Source organism: Periophthalmus magnuspinnatus, chromosome 20, assembly GCF_009829125.3.
Source record: "Periophthalmus magnuspinnatus isolate fPerMag1 chromosome 20, fPerMag1.2.pri, whole genome shotgun sequence".
NCBI lineage: Eukaryota > Metazoa > Chordata > Actinopteri > Gobiiformes > Gobiidae > Periophthalmus > Periophthalmus magnuspinnatus.
In genome coordinates this window covers 14,225,712-14,251,881 of record NC_047145.1, presented here as the reverse complement: position 1 = coordinate 14,251,881, position 26,170 = coordinate 14,225,712, and the positions used below count along the sequence as shown (strand labels likewise).

The window sequence follows — 26,170 nt, the reverse complement described above, 5'->3', positions numbered from 1 at the left end:
TAATCATAATATATTTTTGCATTCGTCACTGCTTTAATGTGATTTATTATTATGTAGGATAGGATTTGACCATGGTGATTTGATACACTGTTTTAATGCAGGCTACACATTCTACTTAATACACAAGTTGAATAAAACAAACAGTATTCATTCATTTTAAGACAGATCCAGTAAGAAAACAAGCTAGTTCAAATATATGCAAGAATCATGAGCAGTGCCATTATCGAACATTTGATTATGGTATTGGCATTTGGTACGTGTTTAAGTAAGGCACATGAAGAGATAGTTACTATTTCTTTCAATAACAGCAACCAAGGCATAATCATCCACACATCTGAATTGTTTATGCCACAGATTGTAACCTGAGACAGTCTGAAATATGAGACTCCCATTGCAAATCTGTAAGTATCTTTTTTTTAATGACAAAACTTTTTGCCTCATTCATCTTTTAAGTTGTTATGATAATTGAGAAGGTCACACGTGAGAAGGAGGTCAGAACGCCCATTATCCAGTAGCACTCTGTTGAGCTGTGTGCTGGTAGTGTTGAACTCTGTTGTCTCATCCAGTGGCCAGTCTAAAAGCTGAGCACTGGAGGGAAGGTCCGGGAGGCCCGGCTGGTAATCCTCCAGTGGGTTTGGGTACAATAACTGACGAAGACTATGCATCCTCACTGCAGTCTTTACCAACTCCATAAGTCCAGACATAGAGAGTGGGTTCAGGGCAAAAGCGAAGCTTTTCAGAGCAATGCAACATCCCAAAGAGGGCAGCAGGAGACCCAGCAGGTGGTCAGTCAGGCTACAGCCACTTAACGACAAGTGCTGCAAGCTGCTGGAGGCCTGGGAGAGAAGACGTCGTACAGAGGGCAGTGTGGTTTCATCTAGTCGATTCTCACTCAAGTCCAGCTGTTGTAAAGTTGATGCGTGGTGGCTGCAAGAGAGATATGCCAGGTCTGCAGGGCTTAGGCTCAAATACGGAAGTTCAAGAATCTCCAAGGGTTGAGGCAAGGAACTGAAAAAAATGCATTATATTGTTATTGTGTATTTCTTGAAAATCACATATGTAATTAAGGTCACAGTTATGCAGTATCAGTACCAGCACATACCTTAGCAGCACTCGAAGTTGACCTGGCAGCCGTAGTGCAGTGAGGCTAAGACATTTGAGGCGATGGAGCTGTTTCAACCCCTGTGAAAGGTCTTTTAGTGCCTCTTCCTGTCCATGAAGGTCTCTTCTGAGATCTAAATTACAGTAGTGCAAGCTAAGAGATTCCAGTGCAGGGAAGGTGGAAAGGGGAAGCAGGAGCTCTGCTAAGCCAGCCACTCCAAGACTACTGTATCTCACATCCATCCCAAGAAGAAACTGGTGGGGTAGAATGTCAAGTAGTGTCTTGATGCTTGATACTGAAATTTCTTCAATGCGGAGATATCTACACTGAAGTTTGAGTGGTCCTTGAGTGCTTAGCGCTGCACGAACACGTTCCCAGGATCGGGCATTGACAAAAAGATCAGCTCTCACGTGTACTAAAACATCTGCATCTTTATCATCATCACAATCTATTCTGGTGCCTGTTTCGGCTCCTGATGGACCCACACCCTTCTTCTCCATCTCCATCCTCCTTCTCACACCCTTTGTCAGCACTTCCTCAGACTTTATTTCTGATGATACCATGCTGATGTTTTCCACTACATCTGCCCTCTCTCTCTTAACGTCTGACTCTCTCTGCAGAGCCGAGAACCTCTTTCTTTCACGTTCTCCTTCTTTTCTCTGGATCCTTTTAGCTCCAGCTCGAGCTTGAACAACCATAGTGCACAATGCCACAGTCAGGGACCAGCCACCCATTGGATCACCCAGACTTCCCTCATCTCCTTGCTGTCCACAAAGATCCAGCAACTGTAGGACACTCCTAGGACAGAAATAATGACGTTTTTCAAGTTTTCTTTTAATAAGTTAAAAGTGCTGGTTTACCTTTGATCTGAGAGTCCCCTGACAACAGCCAGTAGGAGCGCTTGTATGCACAGTCTATTTGGGGAAGTTGCTCCTCGTTTTCTGCGTCCGACACGTAAGGTTCGTTCAGGCCACCGCTGAACGAGCTCGCCCACAGCCAGCGGTCTGTTGCTGCTAAACGCGGCCTCCAACAGCGGTCTGTACAATTCTCTGGGTATCCATTTGAGCCAGCAGGGGGACGAGCTGTGGTCACTTACCACCTCAGTGGCACAAAGGCTTACCAAAGAAAACACCATTGTTGCTCAAAGTAGGACAGGCGTCAACGAGTTTGCAAGACTGAATACATGTGCGAGCTAGCTACAAGCCGTACTATACCATGCCCAGCAGCGTGTAAAGTAAAGTAATAAGAGCACTTTGCGGTATTAACACTCAACCTCTCAGTTGCCGGTGTAAAGTCCAATGAAATATGAACTGTAATGTTCATGTCAGAGCTCAAGACTGAAACGCGAGCTGATCCAAAGCAGAAGTAAGAGTGTTTACAATTTGACGCTAACGCATCCGGTGACGTAACACGTAACCACGTAAGTCACCCATGGATCTATTACAGTCACCCCCGAAGTAAGCAAAACCACGTTAAAATGACAAGAAAAAATAAATGATTACAGATAAAAGATTGTATTTGTAATTTGGCAACATGTACACGCGCGCACATGCTGTATGTATATATCTATACACGAAATAGGTAGATAACAAAGCGCCATCTGTCTGTCTTTTGTTGCACCCAAACTCCAAGCAGAAAAAGGAAGTGACCATTAGATGTCGCTATTGGATCATATAGTAGTCTTGTAAATAGACGTCTAAGGAATGTTCATGGTGCTCCTTATATTTTATATCTTTGTGCTATATTAATAGAAGCAATGAATATGCCATTAAATTGCTTAAGGAAACAATACAGCTAATGAATTACATTTGATTAATTACACGTTCAGTTAGGCTAATTAAGCTAATCATAGATTTATGTATCAACAGAAGGTTAGTGAGGATCCACCTGCACAAGTCTAGTTAAATAGGCCTTTAGATTCTTGGATGTTGCCATTGTATAATTGTCTTGCCCATTATGTTTAAGGCTGTCAAATATGCCTTAGAAAAGAAAAGGAGCCTTTTATCACAATATCTGATTCTGTAATAATGATGTAAAGATATTATCAGAGGCAAAACATTTTCAAAGCCTAGTCAGGATCACTACTTTTTTTAAAGTGGTTGTTTACATGCCTTTCAAATGTCATTACCATTGACCATATGAACTGCGTAAATCACCTTAGTGTAGAAGAGCCATAAAAGCTATTTATTACCATTTACAACATGCTAAAAGCTGGATTAAGCACGCAAGAGCGGTTTAGACCTATCTAGAGCCAACACAGCTCCACCTCTTCTTTTCCTTTATGTAGTTACAACATGGTGGCTTCTACAGAGGGTGAAGTATGAGAAAGTGTTCTTGTAATAGACAACACTATACAAGGCACTGATGAGGTTTGAGCTGGGCCCAGTGTGGCGGCTATTGGCCTTATCTTTTATTGTGCAGAGTGGTGCATCTGCTCAAAACTGTTCTGTCCAGGAGTTCACCTGTGCCACTGGAACATGTGTGCTGAATGACTCCGTCTGTGACTTTACTGATAACTGTGGAGATGGCAGCGATGAGACAGATTGTGAGTACAAAACAATCACATCTTTTCATATTTGTGGGCTAAACTAAATAACAAAATAGAAACTAATCTAAACTAACTAATTTAAACTTGGACTTTGGACTTTAGAGCAACTACAGGCTTTAGAGTTATATCTTATCCATAGCGTAACTGGCTTATGGTCTACTATTACATTTCTTTATGGAACAGTAACACTTAATTAGTCTGGGTCTGGGTATTTGTGTGTTCAACTTATAGCTTATTCTTATATTACACACAGATATTAGGAAATATAATTCCCTAGTCATCCTTGGAAAAATGTAATTACAAAAACATAACTCAGTCCTTACTACATTTCATTTAATGTAGATTTTTACTGTGTAAACTGTTAAAACTGTTTATACTAATCCTGTCTGAAGGTTCCAAATACACACGTTGTGACTTTGAAAAGGACTTTTGTGACTTCACCCCATCATCAGAATCCTCTGGCTGGACAAGAACAGATGTTCCCAAGCTTAAATATGGGCATACAGAAAGATCAGGTATAGTGACAATAATTATGTTATGATTACAATGCTGACACTTACTGCTCAATATTTTTTGTTCTGTTATTTTTTGTTTAAATACCTAAGTTTTGTTAAGAAAACGACTGGTTAGGTGCAAGCCAGGCCAACCACATCGCTGCTGATGTCAGCAATAAATAAATAAACTGTTATCCCCTGTTATTTGTTTTAAACTGTTATTTATTGTAATAAGTACTTACTACACCTATGTTGAATCTACATATACATTTTCACTTTCATGTCTGTAAGGAAACATTTGGCATCATTGCACTTTTAGTAGTTGAATCATGTGGATGTTGTTTTCTAAAATGCATTACTGTGCCAATCTTCTTCTTCCTACTGCAATCAGTAGTTAAATATATTTTAATTATTTGTCTCATTCAGCGGGCTTCCTGTCTATGAGAGGAAAAAGACATACAGGTGATTTACAGAGTCCAGTCTTTCAGCCCAGTCAGACATGCCAGGTATAAAGGCCTTTGATTTACAGCTCTTAGTATCCATCAATCCCTTCACAACACTGACGCAATCCCCCTGCATTTCCCCTCGACAGATGAGATTCTATTATTATGTGGAGGCAGAGCTCGGAAATCTCCAGATTCTGCTCCGGACTCTACCTCTGGGTGAAATTACATTGGTGTGGGCAGACAACACACAGCAGCCCCAGACAGGATCCTGGCTAAGGACGGAGCTGCAGTTTGTCACTAAGCACAATTTTCAGGTAAAGCAGTTTATGATTAAATAGATTTCAGATATGTGGTTTTAAGCATTAAGCCATCATTGTATACATTGTTCTTAAAGTGAGAATAAAAACAACTACTGACAATTTTAATACCACATGTTCAAGTTGATTATGTAAGTTTTTTGTTTTTTTAAACTGAGAAAACCTACAAGTTTGAGCTAAATAGCAGAATTATTTACTTCAAGAAATAATTTAAATACAGCATGAAAAAACAACTAGATTATCAGTGTCCATCTGGAATCCTTTACAGTTAAGACTCATGGAATCCCCTCTTTATTCTTAGTATTGAAAAGATCTGATATTTTGTGTTTAGTTCAGGGTTGACACCTTTAGTTGTTTTTATAACTGATAATGTGTTGTTGTTAATGTAACTTTTGTATGTGACACTTGGTTGTTATACCGACAAGTTCATGTGGAGGCTCTGTTGTCAGTGACTGGTCAAGTAACAACTGGCTCTGCTGCTTTTGTGCTTGTTGTGTGCTTGTTTTGTGCTTATATTGACATATGCTATGGCCTACAGTAGCCCTTGTGTTCAGAAAATAAACAACAACAAGACCTTTGGTATGTTTTCTCACACCAGAACGCTACATTAGTCTCAGAAGTGTCAACCCAAACCTCTTTGGTAAAGTTTGAGCTACCAAGCTAAAGATGTTTCATTCTGTGTGACCGAAAATTAAACTGGACGGCTCAACACAGGAACATGTCAAGGACACGCACTGTGGCCCCGCATCATGCATAATTTGAACAGGCTATGAGATGGTCCATGGAAGAGAGAGCTCTTCCTGTCGCCATCTGACCTGCACATACAGACACTTCTGGCTCACCCTAGATCACTATAAGAATCACTGAACCCAGTTACAGAGAGGGAGTGCTTGGCATCCTGATGACTGTTTTGAGGGACAATGTGCAAGTGAATATGACCAGTGTTCCAGAGGCTAACCTGCCAGAGACCTATGAGCTGAGTGAGCTTATTTAGCTGGTACATGCTACCATATTAGAGAAGAAAAAAAGACCCAGGCCACGACGTCAACTGATCTGCTGGAGCTGTGGACAGTCAGGACACATGGCCTAGGATTGCTCCAGGGTGGGACCAGTGAAAGGAAATGAGCCAAGCACCTCATAGACATAGTCAAAACTGACCCATTTCCACTTGTGTCTCGGATCTGAAGTTTTCTGGGTTTTGATATTATCAGAGATTTGTGTGTTCTTTCCCTGTCAACTGAGGGAGAGTGGTGGCCTCTTACAGCAGGACATTTAACAAGGCGGAGAACCAATTAACAGTAACTGGACAGTGAGTTCAGCGTGGTACTCACATGGACTGCAGACCAGCAACAGCCCAATTGGACTGATATCGATATCGCTGCCCTCTCCAGAGCAGGGACTTTGGTCAATGTGGGAGGCCTTACACTTTTGAGATGGGTGTTGCAAAGACGGTGGAAAGAACCAACAACAGGGGAGGTGAGATGGCAGATTGTAGTTCCACGGTCACTAGGAGAGACTGTTTTTGCTTCCTGTCATGGAGCTGGAAATTTTGGGGTGACAAAGGCACTCCTTTGTCTTGGCAAAGATTCTACTGGGATCTACAATGTAGGTAGGGATGTGGAAGACTGTGTCCTTTTTCCTTGAGAGAGAAGGGTTACCGCTATGTCCTCACTCTGATGGACTACTTTACTAAGTGTGCAGACTTCCAAATCAGGAAGCAGAGACTATAGTGAATACTTTAGTGGAAGACATGTTCAGTAGGTTTGGGTCCCAGTAAGTCCGAGAAGCAACATACAAGCACCAGGGCTGAAACCTTATGTCTCGTGTTTTTGCAGCTATGTTTGGGGGACCAGGTCTGGGTCTATAGTCCTCAGCGGATGAAGGGCAGATGCCCCAAACTGGACAGTGACTGGGTTGGACCTTGTATAATCTAATGGAGAAACAGCGAGAGGTTGTGTACAGGGTCCAGTTGACATCTAGAGGACGCAAAGACTGCCCCATGTCAAGGGCGTGAGAAACTCACAAGGACAGTCCTCACCCATTGTCTCTAACCCCACCCCAGCTAATGCTGTAAACACCTGTAGTTCCCCCAGTTACAACATTGCCCCTCCCTCTGACACTACATGTTCCCTTGCTCAAGCCCTATCATCATGGGTGAGGGTCCGCATATCCCCCAATTTTCTGAGAATGTGATTTTTGTGTGCCCCTTGTGGGCGAGGAGCTTTGATAAGGGGTCTAGTGTAATGTGTTACTGTTAATATGTTGTTGTTAAGGAAACTGCTTTTGTATGTGCCACTTGGTTGTTATGCCAGCAAGTTGATCTAGAGGTTCTATTGTAAGTTACTGGTCAGTTTTTACAGCCTACAGTAGACCTTGTGTTCAGAAGATAAATAACAAAAAGAACTTCCTCACACCAGAATGCTACATTTTCAATATCATTTGACACTTTTTTTCATAAATGCTGCACGTATTTCCAACACATGTAGAAATAATTTCAAACTTACTGCTTACAAATATAATGGATTATCTTTAAGGTGATCATTAGAGGAAATGTTGGATCTGACTCTGACATCCTGGCCATCGATGACCTCTCCTTCAGTCCTGGTTGTCGGACCATGCTGCATAATACCACTATTAAATCCATCTCACTACACAGATGGGGTGAGTTAGACGCTGACATTTTCAAATATCACTACACATAAACAGACTGCCATGTTCTTTTTTCTGCAGACCAGTCTAAGAGTATTTTTTTCATGTCATTGAGGAAAAGAGCTTTAAACTAACATCTTTTAACTGCATCTATTTGCAATATCTAAAACAGTTTGAAATGTTTAAGAAAGCTTGTTCAAGCTATGGCATTTTACAACTACAGTTAATCAGCAATACATTTTCTGGTACAGAGTATTTTTGTATTTTCTCCATTAGGCAAATAGAAAAATGTATTGCTAAACCAAGCAGAAACTTGTGGTCACTTTGTTCAAGCTACTCCAAACTAACATAAATTAAACACCATTTCAGAATTATAAAACGTGAAAGTTAGATACAGTTTTGTACTTGAAGTGCATGTTGATATGCACAATGTTATAGTATTAAAGTTTAAATCAAATTCAGGTTCTCCACTTCACTGTGACTTCATCATGCCTAGTTTAGCATGTCTAAGTAGAAGAAAGCAGTGAGCCATACTAGCCAAAAGTCACCTTTACCTCCATCTGTTTCCTGCTCCAATTAGAGTAAAGTCAATACCCTTCTTAAAAAAGAATATAATGTGAAATATGCATGGCATCAAACCACTAGTACTTAAATATATAATAATATAGTAATTTCAGAAAATTGGTATAGAAAGAAAAAATACATAGGCCTGTATTTGTGTTAAAAAAAAATAAAAAATGAACAACATAATTTTAATTTCTAAAACCTGACATTACTTTACATTGCTGCTTTTCCAGATAACAGAATGTTCCTGGCTGATTGCCTCCCAGCACAATTTTCCTGTAATAATGGACAGTGTATAGAGGATAGCAAAGTGTGTGACTTTACTCCAGACTGTCTGCATGGAGAAGATGAAGCCAGCTGTCGTAAGAACGTTTATGATAATAAGGGCAATTACTCTGCACTGTGATGTCTTACCATTCCCATATCACTGTTCAGCCTCCAGGTGTGACTTTGAGGGTGGGTCATGTGGCTGGTATGAGCTGACACCAGGAGATGGGTTTGATTGGGTCTGGGGATCCTCTCCACAGGTTCCTCCTGAGTACTATGGTCACCCTCCCCCACTGGACCATACTACCAATAGCACCACAGGTAATACATTTGCATTCAAAAGTAAATGCACTCTTGTCTACCATGTGAACATCTTTATTTTGATTTTAAAAAATCATTACTTAGCACACACATAACATTGTTTTACATAGGCACCGCAAACTATCTGTGTGTCTTGGATGCTCTGTGAATTTTTTTTTTCAGTATGGTTAATGGATCGACAGATGGAACTGCTCTCAGGGTTTTGGCCACATTTAAAAAGACTGTGCTCTTAATACTCCAGTTTTTAAGTTATTTGGCAACTAATAGCACCATCTGCTGTTTTGTCATAGTGTACATTTATTTCAAACTGCAAAACACCATCCTTAGTTGTCCCTATTTTATTGTTTGGACATCTAAATGAAGTAAGAACACATTCTAAAATGAATTATCTTGTTGGTCACACCTGTCAGAAAAGTATGATACCTATATTAATGGAACAATAATGGAATAATATAAACCAATCTTTCATATTATTTTGGGATTAAACAGCCTTAATATTAAGTATTTTGGCTTATCACAGGACACTTCATGTTTATACTGAAAAACAGTAGCAGTATTCATCCTCGGGCTGTTCTCAGGGGCCCCTGGTTTCAACAGGCAGCTTCTGGATGCACTTTGTCCTTTTGGTGAGACACAGAATATGTAACCTCTTACAACTCAAGCCATACTATTCATACTTTTCATTAGGATTACATATCACTTTTTTTCCATAGGCATTACAACTCAGGCATTTCTGTTGGTGCAGCCGACATGTACCTGCGCATGAAGGGTGTCCAAAACAATACAATTATCTGGAGATCTCTGTACGACCAGGGCCCTCGGTGGAACCATGTGACTGTGCAACTGGGGCGCATCACACAACCCTTTCAGATCTCCTTGGCTAAAGTCAGTCTGGGCGTTTTTGATGGAATCTCAGCCTTGGACGATATCACCTTCAATAATTGCTCCATGCCTCCAGCAGTAGAAGAGTGTCCGTCAAACACACATTTTCACTGCATACACACGAGAGCTTGTATCGAGCACATGCAGCTGTGTGACCTTGTGGATGACTGTGGAGATGGCTCAGATGAGGAGGGATGCTGTAAGTAGCTCTTTGTATGTTATTCTACATGTCTTCATATATATCAAATAGTGTATATGTAAAAATATAGGTTGAAATATGCAATTAAGATAATAAGATTCCATTTTATTTCACTTTTCCTCCAATTTAGCATTACTTGTAATGCTAGTCATTTTTGTGCTTGTTGATTGAAAACAATCCTAACAGTTAATTTTGAAATGGCAAATGACTATACGCCAAGTCTGTATGAACAGAGTAAATGTTTGATCACGGACTATTATTGCATGGTCAGGCCAGAGGTCCAAAGAAGTTATAATATTTCATTCAATATAGTACAGTTTTAAAATAAAGGCCTTTGACTTTTTGAAATTTGATGGACCTGCATTTAAGCTAAATCTGAAATCTGGACTAAATGCTCAAATGTCTCACAGCCCCAGATCTTCAGTGTAACTTTGAGCATGGTCTCTGCTCCTGGAAACAAGAGCAGAGTGGAGATGTGTTTGACTGGTCACTCATTCAAGGCCCTACTCCCACCTTCTACACGGGTCCTCTGAAAGACCACACCCTGGGCACCAGCTACGGGCACTACCTCTACATCGAGTCGTCCTTACCCCAAGAATTCAAAGACACTGCTGTTCTTCTGGGTCCAGTGCTACAGCCCACCCCCAAACACAGAAAGGCCCCTGACAGACCCTGGCAGCCCTGTGTGTTTCGCTTCCACTTCCACATGTATGGAGCACAAGTGTTCAGCCTGGCTGTCTACCTCAGAACCACCACTTCAGGCCGTGGATATCTGCTGTGGGTGCGTTACGGAAACCAGGGAAATATATGGCACCGAAAGACACTATATCTCAACAGTGCTCGGCCTTTTCAGGTGAGACCATGAAGGGTTAATATTAATCACTAGTACTTGAGTGCTTTGTGGCACATTCAAATATAAGTGGAATATTTGAATAAATGTTTAATTACCTTTAATTGAACTATCTATCTATGCTCACAAAAGTCCAATCCCAATTTCTTTTCTAGCAACACAGCTACAAAGTTGTTCTGCTAAAATATTTTCATGGTACACCTTTGTCCAATACCAGTCATATTTACTGAAGTCTGGTCCATTGGAAATTTTGAAACAGTATATTTTGTGTCTAGATTTTGATTGAGGGAACTGTTGGAGATGATTTCAATGGAGATATTGCCATTGACGACCTCTCATTTTTGCACTGTGTTCCATATGAAGGTATACATTTCATTTATACATACATAATACAGATAACATTAGGTTAGTTAATTCTGCTCTCTCTGTGATTCCTGTACTCTTTAGGCGAGCTTCCTTCAACAAACACCACCACTCCAGTGGTGACCACAGTGGCCCCCACAGTACAGCCTCACTCCTGCACCCAGGGACAGTTTGTGTGTGAGGCACACCAGGAGTGTGTTCCTCTGAGTGCAGTGTGTGATTTTAGGAGGGACTGCTCTGATGGTTCAGATGAAACCAACTGTGGTAAACATTTCACGTTTCACTGAGACATCACATTGCTTTTCTATATTCAGACATGCCAGTGTATGTCAGTGATATTTTCCCTTTATTAGTGAAAGAACTGTGCAGCTTTGAAGGTCAGGACTCTTGTGGCTGGCAGACAGCTGACCTCGACCTAGTGTCACCACATGCATTTCTCTGGTCTCTGGGCCAAGGAGAAAGCATCCATGATGGAGAGCAATATCACCGCCCTGTTAATGACCATACATTGTAAGTCTTTTTATTCTTCTATCAACAATGGGACTGGATTAGCTTAGGATACAACTGGTGAGGTGCAGAAGAATTGTGTGCATATCTAGGTTAGAGACCAGGTGAGACTGGTTTTCCACATGTCAGTAAATTCTATTTCTGTCATGACTTATTTTGGACCTAAATGTAAACTAAGCTACTATCTCTTTAATACGCCTTTCCTACCACTCTCACTCTCACTGGCAGAAGTCTTGGCTGCCTCTTAGCTGATAAGGCATGAGTGATATTGAGGGAGGAAGCTGCGCCTTATTTAAGCCAAGTGAAGGTACACCTCTGATGGGAATTTAATAAAAAGAAGCAGAAGGCAGAGAATAGCTATAGGTCCTAAGGTGATTGTGTGAAGATACACTAGAGACCAGTAAATGTAATTATGGTCTTGGCGCTGTCTTAGCTCAGTCTGTTTTTACTGTTGTAAAAGAAGCAACAGAAATGTGTGTAGCTAGTAGCTACAGCAAAATATCTTATTTATTATTTTTAGTAATTGCATTTTGATTAAAAAAAACAAACAAACAAAAAAAAAAACTATACCTATAGCTTGCTTGCAGTGTCCACTCTGTTTTGTCTCTTATGTAACAGAGGTACTGCACAGGGCTGGTACATGTATGCAGACAGTTCAAATGGAGGTTATGGCGACACCAGTGACCTCCAGACACCGGTCATCTCCTTCACGGGGCCCAACTGCACCCTGGTCTTCTGGTACCACATGAGCGGGTTCACTGTGGGGTCACTGCAGGTGAGAGCCACGTAATGAGCTGGAAAAAAGCAGGGTGGAAAATGAATACAAATATATGTGTGGGAACTAATGTGTCATCCACTGCAGGTGCTACTGAAATTTGGAAATGTCACCCATGAGGTGTGGTCCCAGTCAGGCACGCAAGGCAACAAATGGCGACGAGGAGAGGTGTTTCTAGGATTAGCAAAACATTTCCAGGTTTGAAATATATTCTTGTATTATTGTATTATATATTATTGGATTATTATATATTTTTTGTTTTAAATTCAGTAAATGTTGTCATAGTTATATAATAAATGTAGACAGTGCTCTGAACACAGAGCCATTACTGCCTTTGGCCTCAAGTCAGTTGAGACAAGATTGTAGGCCCCACGGTCAATAACACATTGATTGTGTCTAATACCATCTAATGAGTTTGAAGTCAGTGTGGTAGTAATTAAAGGTATGATCCCCTGGTTCCTTAGACTTTGGAGGTTACTCTAGGTGACATTTATTTTTAAATGTTTTGAAATTATTGTCATCTTTAATATATATTAGCAGAAGGATGCCTCTTTCAGCGTGGTCTCATTGTTTCAGGACCTTGGTGTTATTAGGCAGTAACATATCATGGTGTTAAACATCTTCAATACTTTGTGAAACTTTGACACAATCAGTGAAGCGACTTTAATACTAATTATGTGTTCTGTATCAGGTGGTTCTCCGAGCCCAGCGAGGCATCAGCTACATGGGAGATGTAGTGATAGATGACGTGCACTTCCTTCAGTGCTCTCCTTCTGTATCGTCTAACACATCATGTACATCTGAGGAGTACAGTTGCTCCAATGGCCACTGCATTTCCCAAGACAACCTGTGTGACTTTATCAATCACTGTGGAGACAACTCTGATGAAGACTCCTTTATCTGCAGTAAGCACCTCTTTAATGTTCTGTCATACTATTCACTAAAATCTCGTTACCTCCATGAGGTACCTCAGAGGTACCATTACCTCCATAATCTCATTTAATGAATTTGTTTTCATAAAGTTAGTGTAACATACTTTCAACAGCCATGAATAAATGCATGTGTAATTCTATTCCTATGGTCTTTCAGAGGGCTTTAGTGGTTGCTGCAGTTTTGAGTTTGACCTATGCTCCTGGCGTCAGAGCAGCAGGGACAACTTTGATTGGCTGATCAAAGCTGGAAGGACTGCCACAACTAGCACAGGGCCATCGAGTGACCACACTCTCAGATACCCCAGTGGACACTACCTTTACCTGGAGGGCTCATTCCCCCAGGCTGCTGGAGACATGGCCCAGATAGTAGGACCACTGTTCAGTCACAGGAGTAAACTCTGCAAGGTACCATGGGCATAATACTTCACAACTTGTCTTCAAGTCCATCTTGTTTCTTAGTTGTTGCAATGCTGAATATCATTTCTGTGTTAGTCACAGACTGTAGTCTAAAGTGAAGTAGGAACCTGTGTGTTTTGTGTGTGTGGGCTGCCAGCTGTCAGCCTCACAGTCCACTGGGTGCAATCACTTGATTGACTAGCTGGTTTGCTCTGGGTATTGTGTCTGTCTTATCCTCTGCAGACCTGTCCATCAATCACACAGTCAGCTAAAAAGCCAATTAGACATCTGGGCATGTGAGCTAGTGAGGAAGGAGACAAGGAGGCTACTGCCATAGATGTTTAATAATTAAGAGCTGTCTTTATTTCCTTCTCACACTTTGCAAAATAAGACAGTATACACAGGCATTATTTATCGTTTTGAAATGTTTGAAATGATAAAGTATTAATGTTCCATTTTGGGTTGTATACCTCTGTCTTTTGTAGATGCGTTTCTATGTACACATGTCTGGAGAGGGCATTGGGACCCTAAGTGTGTTCATCCTCAGTGAAGGACAAAGCTCTCTGCAGATGAACCTGACCGGAGATCATGGCAACTACTGGCAGGTGAGGGAGGTCCCGCTGAGCTCGGCCCGGGACTTCCAGGTCATGTTGGAGGGCAAAGTGGGATGGAATCCCAAAGCTGACATCTGCCTTGACGACATTACCTTTTCCCCTGGATGCCTGCTCGCCTCCTCAGCAAGAATGGAGGACAGCACACAACCACCATCTGCAGGTTCATGCACACAAACGCTGTAACAGAAAGTAGATTAAAACTTGCACAATATTACTATTTAACTGTATTTACCTTTGATTATTTTAGCTGCTATAGACAATATTGTTTTATAATTAAAGTTACCTTGATCTTTTGATTTAATTTTAAGTAAAGTATTATCTTATATTAAATGGGCATTAAGTCACATTTCAGGGGGACAATCTGCCGATGAAGATGTTATTGCTTTGTCAGAGATTTTTCACTTTACAACATTAAGTATTCAGACCCCCTTGAATTTTTCACTCTTTGTTATATTGCAGCCATTTGCTAAAATCATTTAAGTTCATTTTTTTCTTCATTAATGTACACACAGCACCCCATATTGATAGAAAAACACAAAATTGTTGACGTTTTTGCAGAATTATTAAAAAAAGAAAAACTGAAACATCACACGACCATAAGTATTCAGACCATTTGCTCAGTGGTAGCTAATACAGCCATGAGTCTTTTTGGGAATGATGCAACAGGTTTTTCATACTGGGATTTGGGGATTCTCTGCCATTCCTCCTTGTAGATCCTCTCCAGTTCTGTCAGGTTGGATGGTGAACGTTGGTGGAGAGCCATTTTCAGGTCTCTCCAGAGACTCAATTGGGTTTAAGTTAGGGCTCTGGTTGGGCCATTCAAGAACAGTCACGGAGTTGTCCTGAAGCCACTCCTTTGTTATTTTAGCTGTGTGCTGAGGGTCATTGTCTTGTTGAAAGGTGAATCTTTGGCCCAGTCTGAGGTCCTGAGCACTCTGGAGAAGGTTTTCGTCCAGGATATCCCTGTACTTGGCCACATTCATCTTTCCTTCGATTGCAACTAGTAGTCCTGTCCCTGCAGCTCAAAAACACCCCCACAGCATGATGCTGCCACCACCATGCTTCACTGTTGGGACTGTATTGGACAGGTGATGAGCAGTGCCTGGTTTTCTCCACACATACCGCTTAGAATTAAGGCAAAAAAGTTCTATCGTGGTCTCATCAGACCAGAGAATCTTATTACTCACCATCTTGGAGTCCTTCAGATGTTTTTTTAGCAAACTTCATGTGGGCTTTCATGTGTCTTGCACTGAGGAGAGGCTTCCGTCGGGCCACTCTGCCATAAAGCCCCGACTGGTGGAGAGCTGCAGTGATGGTTGACTTTCCAATCAGTATAATCAAACACAGCTGGACTCCAATGACGGTGTAGAACCATCTCAAGGATGATCAGAAGAAATGGACAGCACCTGAGTTAAATATATGAGTCACAGCAAAGAATCTGAATACTTATGGGCGTGTGACATTTCAGTTTTCTTTTTTGATAAATCTGCAAAAATTTCAGCAATTTTGTGTTTCACTGTCAATATGGGGTTCTGTGTGTACATTAATGAGGAAAAAAATGAACTTAAATGATTTTAGCAAATGGCTGCAGTATAACGAAGAGTGAAAAATTTAAGGGGATCTGAATACTTTCCATAGTTACTAGTCAAAACAGTGGCGAGGCAAGCCCATTCACAGTAAAAATGTTTTTCAAGGAATATTTTTAGCAATAAAAAAACTTGTAATGAATAAATAGACATGTGTAATGCAATACTGTGAAATATTACAGGCAAAAGTAGTGGACCCTCCTCTAGAAAAGTGGCCTTTCTTTAATACTGACCAATTTTATCTGTTGAAAAAGGTTATTATTACAAAGCTCTATCACTAGGCAATATTGGGGAAAACAGTCATCTGCAATAGCATTTTGTTTTTCTAATTGCTAAAGACAAAAAAAATGAACAATAATAGCCATTAATTGTTTAATGACATTCAACATATTTATTTAATGCAATAATCATTCATTTTGGCAACTACATAAATACATCATGAAATCACTGTTACTGCACATAAGAACAACTAATTAACACTTTTATTGTCTGCTTCTGACTCAAACATCACCTAGCAGAGACATCCCTTGCATTCTTCATGAGGAAACCTTTATAAGATGATTCATAACAACTAGGGCTGATTTATAGTGTTTGTCAGTGAAACCATTAAAGTCATATTAACTGCATTGTCCTTTTGTATTGTGCTCCCTGAAAGAGAGAGAGTGAACACACTACTGCAGTGTGTATTAACAGGCTGTGTGGTTCCTACAAGAGTCTCCTTGTTCTGAGGTGAACTGGAGAAAGCTTTTGCCCAGGACAATTACTTCTATAACTGCCTCTCTCCTCCACTGTTTTAAAGAACAGCAGCAACACCTCGCTCCATTAGTCCTTGGACTTCCACTTCCACTAGGCCTATTAATCATGTACTCTTGTCTAATCTAATACTAAGATGTAATTTTATTACATTTATAGAATGACTGTTTTTATTTGTTTTGGGATTTGAATCCTCATTAGCGTTTAGTAAAATACTTTATAATATACCTTAATTAGCCTTAACAAAGCAATAACTTAGTGACTGAATCTTTCTTAATAAACTATTTGTTCATTATGCATTAAGTCTTTTTTCATGCTACACAACAGTTAACCTTAATCTACCTTCATACACCAGGGGGCAGTGTGTTACTCAAAGTGATTGACTATATCACCCCGTACCTGAGTTCAAATGTTACATGCAAGCAGTTAAAGAAAAAAGAATATGGACTTCCCTCCTTGCACCTATAGATATATATAGCTTGTTTTTTCTTTATAGTGTGATCTACTCTATTACACAGTTGTATTGACACTCAGCTGAGCTTTCCTGGCTTCCTTGTGCTTTGTTGAGGCACATTGCTTTCGCTCCTGTGCATCTGAAGAGGCACAAAGGATTAGGAGGTACTTATAGCCTTTTCTCCCCTTTAGCTTGGAAGGCCACCCCTCTTCATCACAGCTCATCTCCTTCGCTAGCACTTCAGTGACCCTGCTACTGAAATGCCCATTGTAAAAAAAACAAAAAAAAAACAAAAAACAAAACAGATTCCAACCCATTTTAGCTATGCTGCCCAATTGTACGCAGATTTTGTTGTTAAGTTTTTTAAAGATCTCAAATGAATAACCTGTTTATTTAATACTGTAATCTCATAAAGATTCTGCATGGTTAGTACAGAATAATATTTTTGTTTTTCAGAGCCTTGTCCTCCAGGCTTTTTGCCTTGTGAAAATGGCCAGTGCTTTTCGGAGTGGCATAGCTGTGACTTCAGAGATGACTGTGGTGATGGCACAGATGAGAAAGAGTGTGGCACTTCCTGTTCTTTTGAAAGTGGTCGCTGTGGATGGAAAAGCTCCCTTGCTGATAGTTTTGATTGGTCACTGGGCACAGGCTCTTTCCAGAGAATACGGCCTCCGTATGACCACACTTTGCAGAATGAACATGGTTGGTAGTCTTTTTTCTCTAAAAAAAAAGTGTAAACTGTAAATTGTTTTTATATTGCATATTGCATTTATATAATTTCTATTCATCTTAAAAGATGAAGCCTAGTTTGTCGTAGTTTGTTGTTGTGGCTTAATATGGTTAAATGTTAAAATTTATTAACTTTTCCAGTATCAAAATTAACAAACACTAAAGAATAAACAAATTCATTCAGGACATTTTATGTGCTACTTTAGACAAATCTTCTGAACATACATAAAAATGAAATAGTGTCGAGACAAAGAAAGTCAAACCGCAGCAGCACATTAGTAGATTAATCTGACCTATTGCCCCTGTTCCCCACCCCTCTGTCACTGTGTAGGTTTTATTTACCACCAACTGCCTCAAGTGAATTTACCCGCTCTGAACAGTTATCATTTCTTATCTTTAATTTCTTCTTCACCTGTCCTCTGCAGGTCATTTTGTGTATCTTGAAGCAACACCAGTAGGACTGAGGGGTGATAAAGCCCATATCAGGAGCTCCATGTGGAAAGAGTCAAGTGCTGTCTGCAAGCTCTCCTTTTGGTACTACATTTCCCATAAGGCCAGTGGAACAATCCGCCTTCTGATTAAGGTAAACGTTGAGCCACAAAACAGATGCTCATTTACAAGAATAGGCTACTTTGTTGCCTCTCAGTACAAGTGATGCTTTAATGTAACTACATTTTTTCTTCACTTCTTTTCAAATGCTGTTTTATACTTGAACTATGAGCCTGTAGGTTAGTACTCTCCCAAACTTCCCATGTGTGCTGACATTTCTGTGTGACATTTAGCCTCTTTCTCAGTCATCCGTTTTGTGCACACTTTATCCTGGTAGATATGATAAGATAGGGTTAGATAATCTTTTATTGTCTCCCATGTGAGAAATGTGTCTTGGGACAGGTTGTCAAATGCTTAGAGCAGTCAAAAAATTGTACTCACGTAAGAGGACTGTTACTTTAACTACTTTACTCAAGTAGAAGTACAAAGTCATGTTCCAAGAAATGACTCAAAGTAAAGTAAAATGATGGACCACAAAAATGAGAAAAAGTAAATCAAATCTGAAAGACTAGTGCAAGAAATACAATGTCATTCAATATTGTCAACATCAAGCTTTTATAAGAGTCACATAAAGCTTTACTTGAGCTGGCTATTACTAAAGTAGGAGTAAAAGTCTGTCTGAAAACTACTCTAAGTTACTCAAGTAAATACAGTGAGCAAATGTAATTAGTCCCTCCTACCTCTGTAGATAACCTATGATAAATTGCAGCATTTTGTCATTGAAATAGGTTTAAGGGGCTGAAGAGGTACCTGACTGGGTTTTTTTTATTAATTTTCCAAAAAATGCTTTCTGCTTCAGTCAATATAATAAATAATTCAGCTATACATTCTGGTGTTGTTACAATGCATTCAATATAATGTCTGCACACTAAGCTTAGAAATGCATTGACAAATTTTCCATATATTTTTTTATTTATTGATCTATTTAGCATTTAATTACATTCACCCAACACGCCACCAGAGTAGAATATTGATTGAACTTTCAAGATGTTTGTTTGACCACAGCCTTACCGTGGTCAAACAAACATCTAATTGTGAAATTTGCACAAAATTTACACAAACCTGAGATCCATTCAATTCTAATTCAGAGGCTACATGGATATAACTGTGTCAGAGCCATAACCATTGATTCTTTTCGTCTACTATGCTCCAGACTCCCTATTGTTTTTATTAAATGAGATATTTGCAAATTGAAAAGTAAAATTTTAATAGATGTTCAGACAGACTGGGTAATGATCTAAGTTGAGGACTAATCTAAACAAATTATGTGCATTTCTCATTGGTTTTGCTACACTCCCTCTTAAAATGACATGATGTGAAATGCATGCATAATCTGCCATGAGGATGTACACTTTACAACATCAGTGCATTGTGCAGTCGCATCTAATAATATGGTCATCTATTTCCTCACTGTTATTTTACATTATTTGTCATAGGGGACCTGCATATAAATGTATACTTAGAGAAATATATACACTTTAAACAGCACATTGTGTGGGCTGAGTGCAAACACAGCATTTAGAGGCTGATTGAAGAACAAAGGGACTTATGGTAATGATGCTGGAGGCTCCTCATGGGCAGAGACTGAGGAGGAGGTAGGAAAATATTTACCTGGCAAGCATTTCCCCTGTGAAGTGAGCTCAGCACTGTCCTTCTATATCAGCAGGTAAGTAGTTATTAATAGTCAAATTTATCCAAGGCTTGGGAACTGAAAAGTAAAGTGCATAGTCTTGAACATTGTTAAATATAGTTAAAATAGTTGGTTCATTAGTAATTTTAACTGGGTTGTAAATTTAAACAAGCAACAAAAAATCTCCATATTGTCATGCAATAATTTTACACCAAACAACATTTGGTGTATATGAAGTAAGTGATACATGTGCATTTCATAGCATGACTTGCTTTGGCAGTGCTGTAGTCAAGTAGACAATAGCAAAAAATATAAATAAAAGATGAATATTTTTGTTTTCTTTTTCTAATTGAGCTTGTTCACTCAGCAAAGACAGAGTTTCAATTCTAAACATTCTATATGCATTATATTATATTGGATTATATTATTTAACATGTGTAAAAGTTTACCATGAAGGTCTAGGGTTAATATTGTAGAGCACGTCTCTGCTTAGTGAAACATTTAATATAATGTGCCGCGCCAAGGATTTTAATTTAATTTTAGTAAAGCCTATTTTGTTTTTACATTCATTTGTCCTTTCACCTCTGTCCTCACAATGAGGAATATTATACTGAAAGTGTATTTAATGTATACCCACACATCATTCAGGCTGTAGTTAACCTGCTTGACTGCATACTGAATGTAAACCTGAATGACCAATTAAATGCTGAGAAAGATAGGCTGCAGAGCCCTAACCACATTCACTGCTATCAAATGCTGGTATAGATTGAGCCTTTACACGATGACATAAATCTGGATAAGTCTGGCTGTAACACTGCCTATTAATCTATGCTCTCCTCTCACAGTAACAAGATTATTTCAACCAGGGCTCCAATGGCTTAAAGCTGAGGAGACAGCCTGTGCCTGCCTCACCCAAGGGTGTACTTAATAAGCTTTGTAACTGCAGTGGGGAAAGTGACATTGCTTGTCCTATGGTTTCGAGTACACTGGACCATTCTTAAACAGTCTGAAGAAATACAGCTTTTTGCTTGGTTAGCGCAGTGTTCAAAAAGAAAGGATATTTTAATTGAAGGAAAAACATCCAGTGGAATCAAATGTGCAGTTCTAATATGTCTAGATCAAGATAACCCATCTCGGATTGTTACATAGTGTTGTTGTGTCCTTGAACAAGACACTTTGCTTAGATATGAATATGGTGTGTCATGTATCTGTCAATCAGACCCAGGGCAGATGTGGCTACAAAAGAGCAGTTGAAGCTTATTGTTGTATATCTTAAAGGCACAAGAAAATTCCAAGGCATTATTATGTGCACTTCTTGTAGTTTGTAGTTCTGTGTAGATATTTATTAAGCCTATCTCATAAACTATATGGGTTTCAGTGACAATCTCTTTGAGTAGACAGTGGCTATTTAGAGAAATACAAAGAAAAACAGTCACACTTACATTCATTCATTGCCAAATGTCAGTGTAGTCAAGTTCTTGTAAGACTTCAACATATTATTGTTGCAAATTATGATGCACTTGTATGTGTGAAATCCTTTCAAGCATTATTTTATAGTACAGTTTGCCTTTTGTCTGGAAACAATAGATCTATCTGCCTGAAATCGATTTATCCTCTCATTTTGATTTATGTGAAGATTTTTTCCTCAATCCAGGTGCTGTATGACTTTGTAAATGTTCTTTCCGTGACATTAAAATTCCCCGGTGAGATGTTTCCCTTTACGATACGGACCAGTCCCTTTAAAGCAGTGTATATGATGATTTAGTAACTGCAGTTTGCCATGGGAAAAGACACAGGAGGCTGACAATATACATGGGGTGTTCTAATACAGCCCATATGTGGCAGAGATATTTATTATTAAAGGCACAAAGTTAATGCTATTGACAATACAACTTTAATCCTGTACTCTATAATGTGGATTTTTAAATAATTTTAAGCAATGTGTACAAAATTTGCTGCATGGTAAAGCACATATTTCAATTGTCTATTTATTCTTTTTCTTTTTTTTGTTCCCTTTATAGACTGAAAATAATTTAATAGAAATGTGGAGCAAGACTGGACACCAGGGGAATTTCTGGAACCATGTTGAGGTCCCACTGAGGAGACTAAGGAACTTTGAGGTCATTTTTGAGGGGATCCGCTCCATGGATTTAAGTGGAGGTGCCGCCTTGGATGACATAAACTACATAGACTGTGCCCCAAGTAAGTTTATTTATTCATGCCACTCTTCTTTTAACCATCTGAGAAAAAGTTTAGTTGAGCTATACAGTTTCAAACCATACAATACACCTCTAGTGTCTCCTAGGATTAAAATGTCTTTTCAACCTTTATACCTAAATATAATGAGGAGGTCAGAGAAGTGTACAACCATTTTATTGTGTCAGAAGAACCAGCTGTAAAAGTTTATGAATGCCAGAACTCCACCTGGTAAAGTCATCACTGATTTGCCAATACTCAGGAAGGAAACTGCTGATAAATGACTATAACATTGTGGAAAATAGTCATGGCTTATGGTTATTTCAAAAATAAGGTCAGCTCCACTGCTTAATGCTGAAGTCCTAGTGTTAAATCTAATACATATTTTCAAAAAGTGGAAGTCTGAATATTAGAGTTCCCTTTTCATAATATTAATTATACCCTTCATATTGCCCTTTTATAATCTTGTGGGGATAGATGTCGTTCTGCCATAAAAATGATTTTATGATCCTTTCAGCTGATAGTTCAAAGTACGAAATTGATTTTGTCACTAGTGCACTCAGTATGAGCACAGTGAAGCTGATGGAGTGCCAGTGTACATTCTGGGAGAGCTTGGACTGGGGGCAGATAATGACAGTAGTTGACCAACAGTTTTTTTGTTTATATCTAAGGCAGATGCTACACATTAAAGAGGGTGTGGCAAAGGGCTGGGCACCGTGACTCACTTGGCTATGCAAACACAGGGTCATAATAGTGACAAGAGACAAGCAGAACTTCAATCAAATTGCAAATGGCGTGCATAACCTGACTGACAAGCAGACTCTCCCAAGACATTTCACATGAAATGCTCTCAAACATGCCAAAATGTGTATCCTTTCATGGCATTAACCCAGTCAAACTCACAAATGTACTTGGGCTCTTCATTCATCATGTAATGTCTTTGAACTATACACTACATTCACATTCATACCCACACACACAAGCTTTTTATGTTGTGCTACAGTGAGCTCTCTCTGATCCACTGTATCCACTTCTCTTCTCCTGTCTTCTGTATCCAGCAAAGTAAGGAGCAGGTTTTTATTCCTCTGACAGGCCTTTGTATGCAGTTGTTTACCATCTTCCCTCGCCTAAGTAGAGCAGTCAAAGAACATTTGTAACAATAAACAGATGTTCAGTGTTGTCCTAAATTAGTGGAAAAACAATGGACCTACTATGTATTTAAGGGGTTAGTAATACATTGATTAAGAGCAGTTAGCAACCAAGCACAGCCAACTGCAAAGGTGTTGGGCCTGGTCTAACACTAAAATTTCATGGTTTTGTTTTTTTTTTCCTTTCTGTGTTACCTGAGACTCTGCTACTGACACCATTTACTTTATTTGACCTTGGAGCTTGTAAGGCAAAAGATGAAGTTTAAATCTGTCAACTGGACAAATCTTTGTAAGAGTGAAGACGTTTTGCTGTTCATCCAAGCCGCTTCTTCAATTCTGAAGTTGCTATGGATCAAACCTGGATGACTGAGGGATTACACAGACATCTTGGTGCTTGTATTTTCACAAAATCTATGTGAACTGAAATCGTATTTGAAATATTATACTGAAAAAATGAGCCATACAAATTTGGAGGATTCTCACCAAGGGTAAAGAATGGCAATACAATCCACTACAGAATATGAATATATGTATGTAACAGGGAAAATCTATTCTGCTTAACTATATTATGGGTCTTTTTGTGTCATAGGCAATGTACCAGTCAGTTGCCCTTCTGTGACTGACTTTGTGTGCCTGAGCGGCCACTGCATTGAGTCTCACCTGGAATGTGACAGCAAGCCTGACTGTGCAGATGGATCGGATGAGATATACTGCGGTGAGTAGAAACAGAAATTACCTGCGAATCCATCTTCTTATACAAGAGGAAATCAAGATTGCCCTTGCGGACCCTTCATTCCTCCTGTCTCCTCACTACTTCTCATGCAGATCATATAGCCACTTTGCCAGGCTCCTGCAATTTCAACATGGAGCCCGGCCAGTGGGAGGAGAGCTGCCAGCTTTCTCAGGACACTGGCGATGACTTTGATTGGGCCATCAGTCACCAGAGTCACACCCTAGGAACAGGCCCTCCGGCTGACCACACTCAAGGTCTGTTGCTTTGGTGGTAAAGGGCTCGTCTTATAAGTGTAAGTTTGGTGGTTCAGTCCCAGCTCTGATTAGTGTATAGTGTTTTTGTAACCTCAAGAAAGACTCTTCACCTGTTTTTCCTACTTATGAATGTGGTGAGTACGTGAATAAGTGACTGATGGAGGTCAAAGTTGCTATATGTGCAGGCTGCCCCAATATATCGTACAGCGTCTTTGAGTGTCAATAAGTGCTATTTAAATAAAATGCATACTATTTTACTGGTTAATTCTACTCAAATTGTCAAAACAGCCACCACTACTACCTTAACACTCAATTTAATGAAGAGGGTTGCAGTGAAGTCCTTAAATATATTACTTTCATTCAGTATTACCACCTCTGACCATTTAACTTTATAGAAACTGACTCTCTAAATGTTGTTACGAGCTTTGAACAACTAAAAGCTAATATTGTATCCTGATCAATAAGCTAAGTCAAGTTGAACTCCACCACAATAGAGATTTATCTTAATTTGTCAATAATGGCTTTAAGTGAGAATTGTACTGCGTTTCTTTTTCCCACTACAGTACTATGCAATATTGATTCACCTGTTGTTGTGCCACGTGTCTTTAATCTTGCTGAGGATATAAAGGAATTTTTACACATGCCCTCACTGCCCTAACGTAGCTGTTATTCAACCCTGCTATAGTGATGTCTATGAGTTCAGATCTTTCTTGATTGGTTCCAGTTAACTTTATTGATCAAAAAGATTAATGTGGACCTTAGCTGCTGTGTCACACATTGGACTTACAGTAGCGTCAGCAAGCAGATCAATAGAACTGGGCTATAGAACCTCCTATATACAAGCTTTAAGTTAAACAAAGCCAAAATATGCCCAGTAGTCAAAACAATGAAATACTATCAGATTTCGTTATGGGCTAAATGACACAGGAAATGCATGCAGAACAAAGAGGAACAATCAGCAAGTGATGGATCTATAGCTGTGGGTGGGAGCAGGGCTTGGAGCGTGCCATGGATAGTGATGGCCTTAAATCCCCTCTAACTCAAGTGGAAAACTCCCACTTTGTTCTGCCATATTTTCTGATGCTGCCTTATCCCAGAAGTCGAAAAATGTCTGCAGTGTTTCACCCCAAGAGATTATTTTCAAACCAACACAATATGACGTCTTTTTTCTCTAAAATACTGCAGTAAGTTGTGTGTGGAACCAAAGGGAAAACTGTGCAATTGGATTTGGGTTAGGCTATGGGGTTGGAATTGATTGTTTAGATATTACTACTTCAATGGTGCATTTCATGACAGTCAGAAATTATTTGCAGAAATACTTGTTATCATGGAAAGCAGCAGCCATATGTGTTTTTTCAGTCCACTGTAAGAAAGCGGATTATAACATTCTGCATTGTATAAACCTCTATGATGCCTAGTGATAGAATAGTAGACAGAGTGGATGGCTTTGTTGTGGTTAGTGGTTGACAATTTTTTAATAGAAAAATATTATAATTTCTTGTGAACATGTCAGGTGGAGGCGGGAACTACCTTTACATCTACTCAGCAATTCAACGAGAGGGCGATGTTGCCACGGTGACAACCAGGGCCATGTACCCCGCCAGCATCGGCCTGTGTCACCTACGCTTCTGGTTCTACATGCACGGCTCCAACAGGATGGGAACTCTCAAGGTCATTTCAGCTCCCCTGCACTTCTGTAAATAATTTAAACATCCATTTAACTGTTGGCATTCACATTATCTATCGTCAACCTGACAGTTTAATTTGGATTTGTCATAAACTCCAACTTCACAATTAATCATTCAATCCCTAATGGAGTCTCTGAAAGTCTTTGAATCTGAGTGTATCAGGCAGTATGTCAGCAATAAACATGGCTGATAGCAAATAACAAATACAAAATACTGATTTAACA

General features: G+C 39.5%; 2 protein-coding genes across 2 annotated transcripts in view; one reads left to right on the top strand and one right to left on the bottom strand.

Moving 5' to 3' along the window:
* Positions 1-23: 23 nt before the first annotated feature.
* si:ch73-174h16.4 (leucine-rich repeat-containing protein 14) lies at positions 24-2,492 on the bottom strand. The gene is made up of 3 exons (XM_033985561.2): positions 1,963-2,492; positions 1,103-1,900; positions 24-1,008 (listed from the first exon to the last, which is right to left on the bottom strand). Exons 1-3 carry the CDS (start codon positions 2,235-2,237, stop codon positions 438-440), a joined length of 1,644 nt encoding a protein of 547 aa, XP_033841452.1. The 5' UTR covers positions 2,238-2,492; the 3' UTR covers positions 24-437.
* A 902-nt stretch (positions 2,493-3,394) lies between these two features.
* Positions 3,395-26,170, top strand: part of malrd1 (MAM and LDL receptor class A domain containing 1) — a 29,818-nt gene continuing 7,042 nt past the window's right edge. Inside the window, exons 1-24 of the mRNA XM_033986297.2 lie at positions 3,395-3,647; positions 4,043-4,165; positions 4,571-4,650; positions 4,737-4,904; positions 7,442-7,568; positions 8,354-8,482; positions 8,556-8,708; positions 9,229-9,334; positions 9,422-9,789; positions 10,200-10,642; positions 10,915-11,002; positions 11,087-11,266; positions 11,356-11,512; positions 12,128-12,284; positions 12,372-12,482; positions 12,976-13,189; positions 13,374-13,621; positions 14,098-14,386; positions 17,476-17,721; positions 18,174-18,331; positions 21,949-22,129; positions 23,861-23,986; positions 24,097-24,258; positions 25,772-25,929. Of these exons, the coding sequence (XP_033842188.1) occupies positions 3,467-3,647; positions 4,043-4,165; positions 4,571-4,650; positions 4,737-4,904; positions 7,442-7,568; positions 8,354-8,482; positions 8,556-8,708; positions 9,229-9,334; positions 9,422-9,789; positions 10,200-10,642; positions 10,915-11,002; positions 11,087-11,266; positions 11,356-11,512; positions 12,128-12,284; positions 12,372-12,482; positions 12,976-13,189; positions 13,374-13,621; positions 14,098-14,386; positions 17,476-17,721; positions 18,174-18,331; positions 21,949-22,129; positions 23,861-23,986; positions 24,097-24,258; positions 25,772-25,929 (4,353 nt within the window). The 5' untranslated portion in view covers positions 3,395-3,466. The remainder of the gene's footprint in view (positions 3,648-4,042; positions 4,166-4,570; positions 4,651-4,736; positions 4,905-7,441; positions 7,569-8,353; positions 8,483-8,555; positions 8,709-9,228; positions 9,335-9,421; positions 9,790-10,199; positions 10,643-10,914; positions 11,003-11,086; positions 11,267-11,355; positions 11,513-12,127; positions 12,285-12,371; positions 12,483-12,975; positions 13,190-13,373; positions 13,622-14,097; positions 14,387-17,475; positions 17,722-18,173; positions 18,332-21,948; positions 22,130-23,860; positions 23,987-24,096; positions 24,259-25,771; positions 25,930-26,170) is intronic.

Excerpts from the sequence above, each read along its gene's own strand:
- si:ch73-174h16.4 (XM_033985561.2), bottom strand. The coding sequence starts at position 2,237 with ATGGTGTTTTCTTTGGTAAGCCTTTGTGCCACTGAGGTGGTAAGTGAC. Across the intron at positions 1,901-1,962 it reads AGGGGACTCTCAGATCAAAG|GAGTGTCCTACAGTTGCTGG; the intron begins GTAAACCAGCAC and ends TTTCTGTCCTAG. Across the intron at positions 1,009-1,102 it reads CAACTTCGAGTGCTGCTAAG|TTCCTTGCCTCAACCCTTGG; the intron begins GTATGTGCTGGT and ends CATTTTTTTCAG.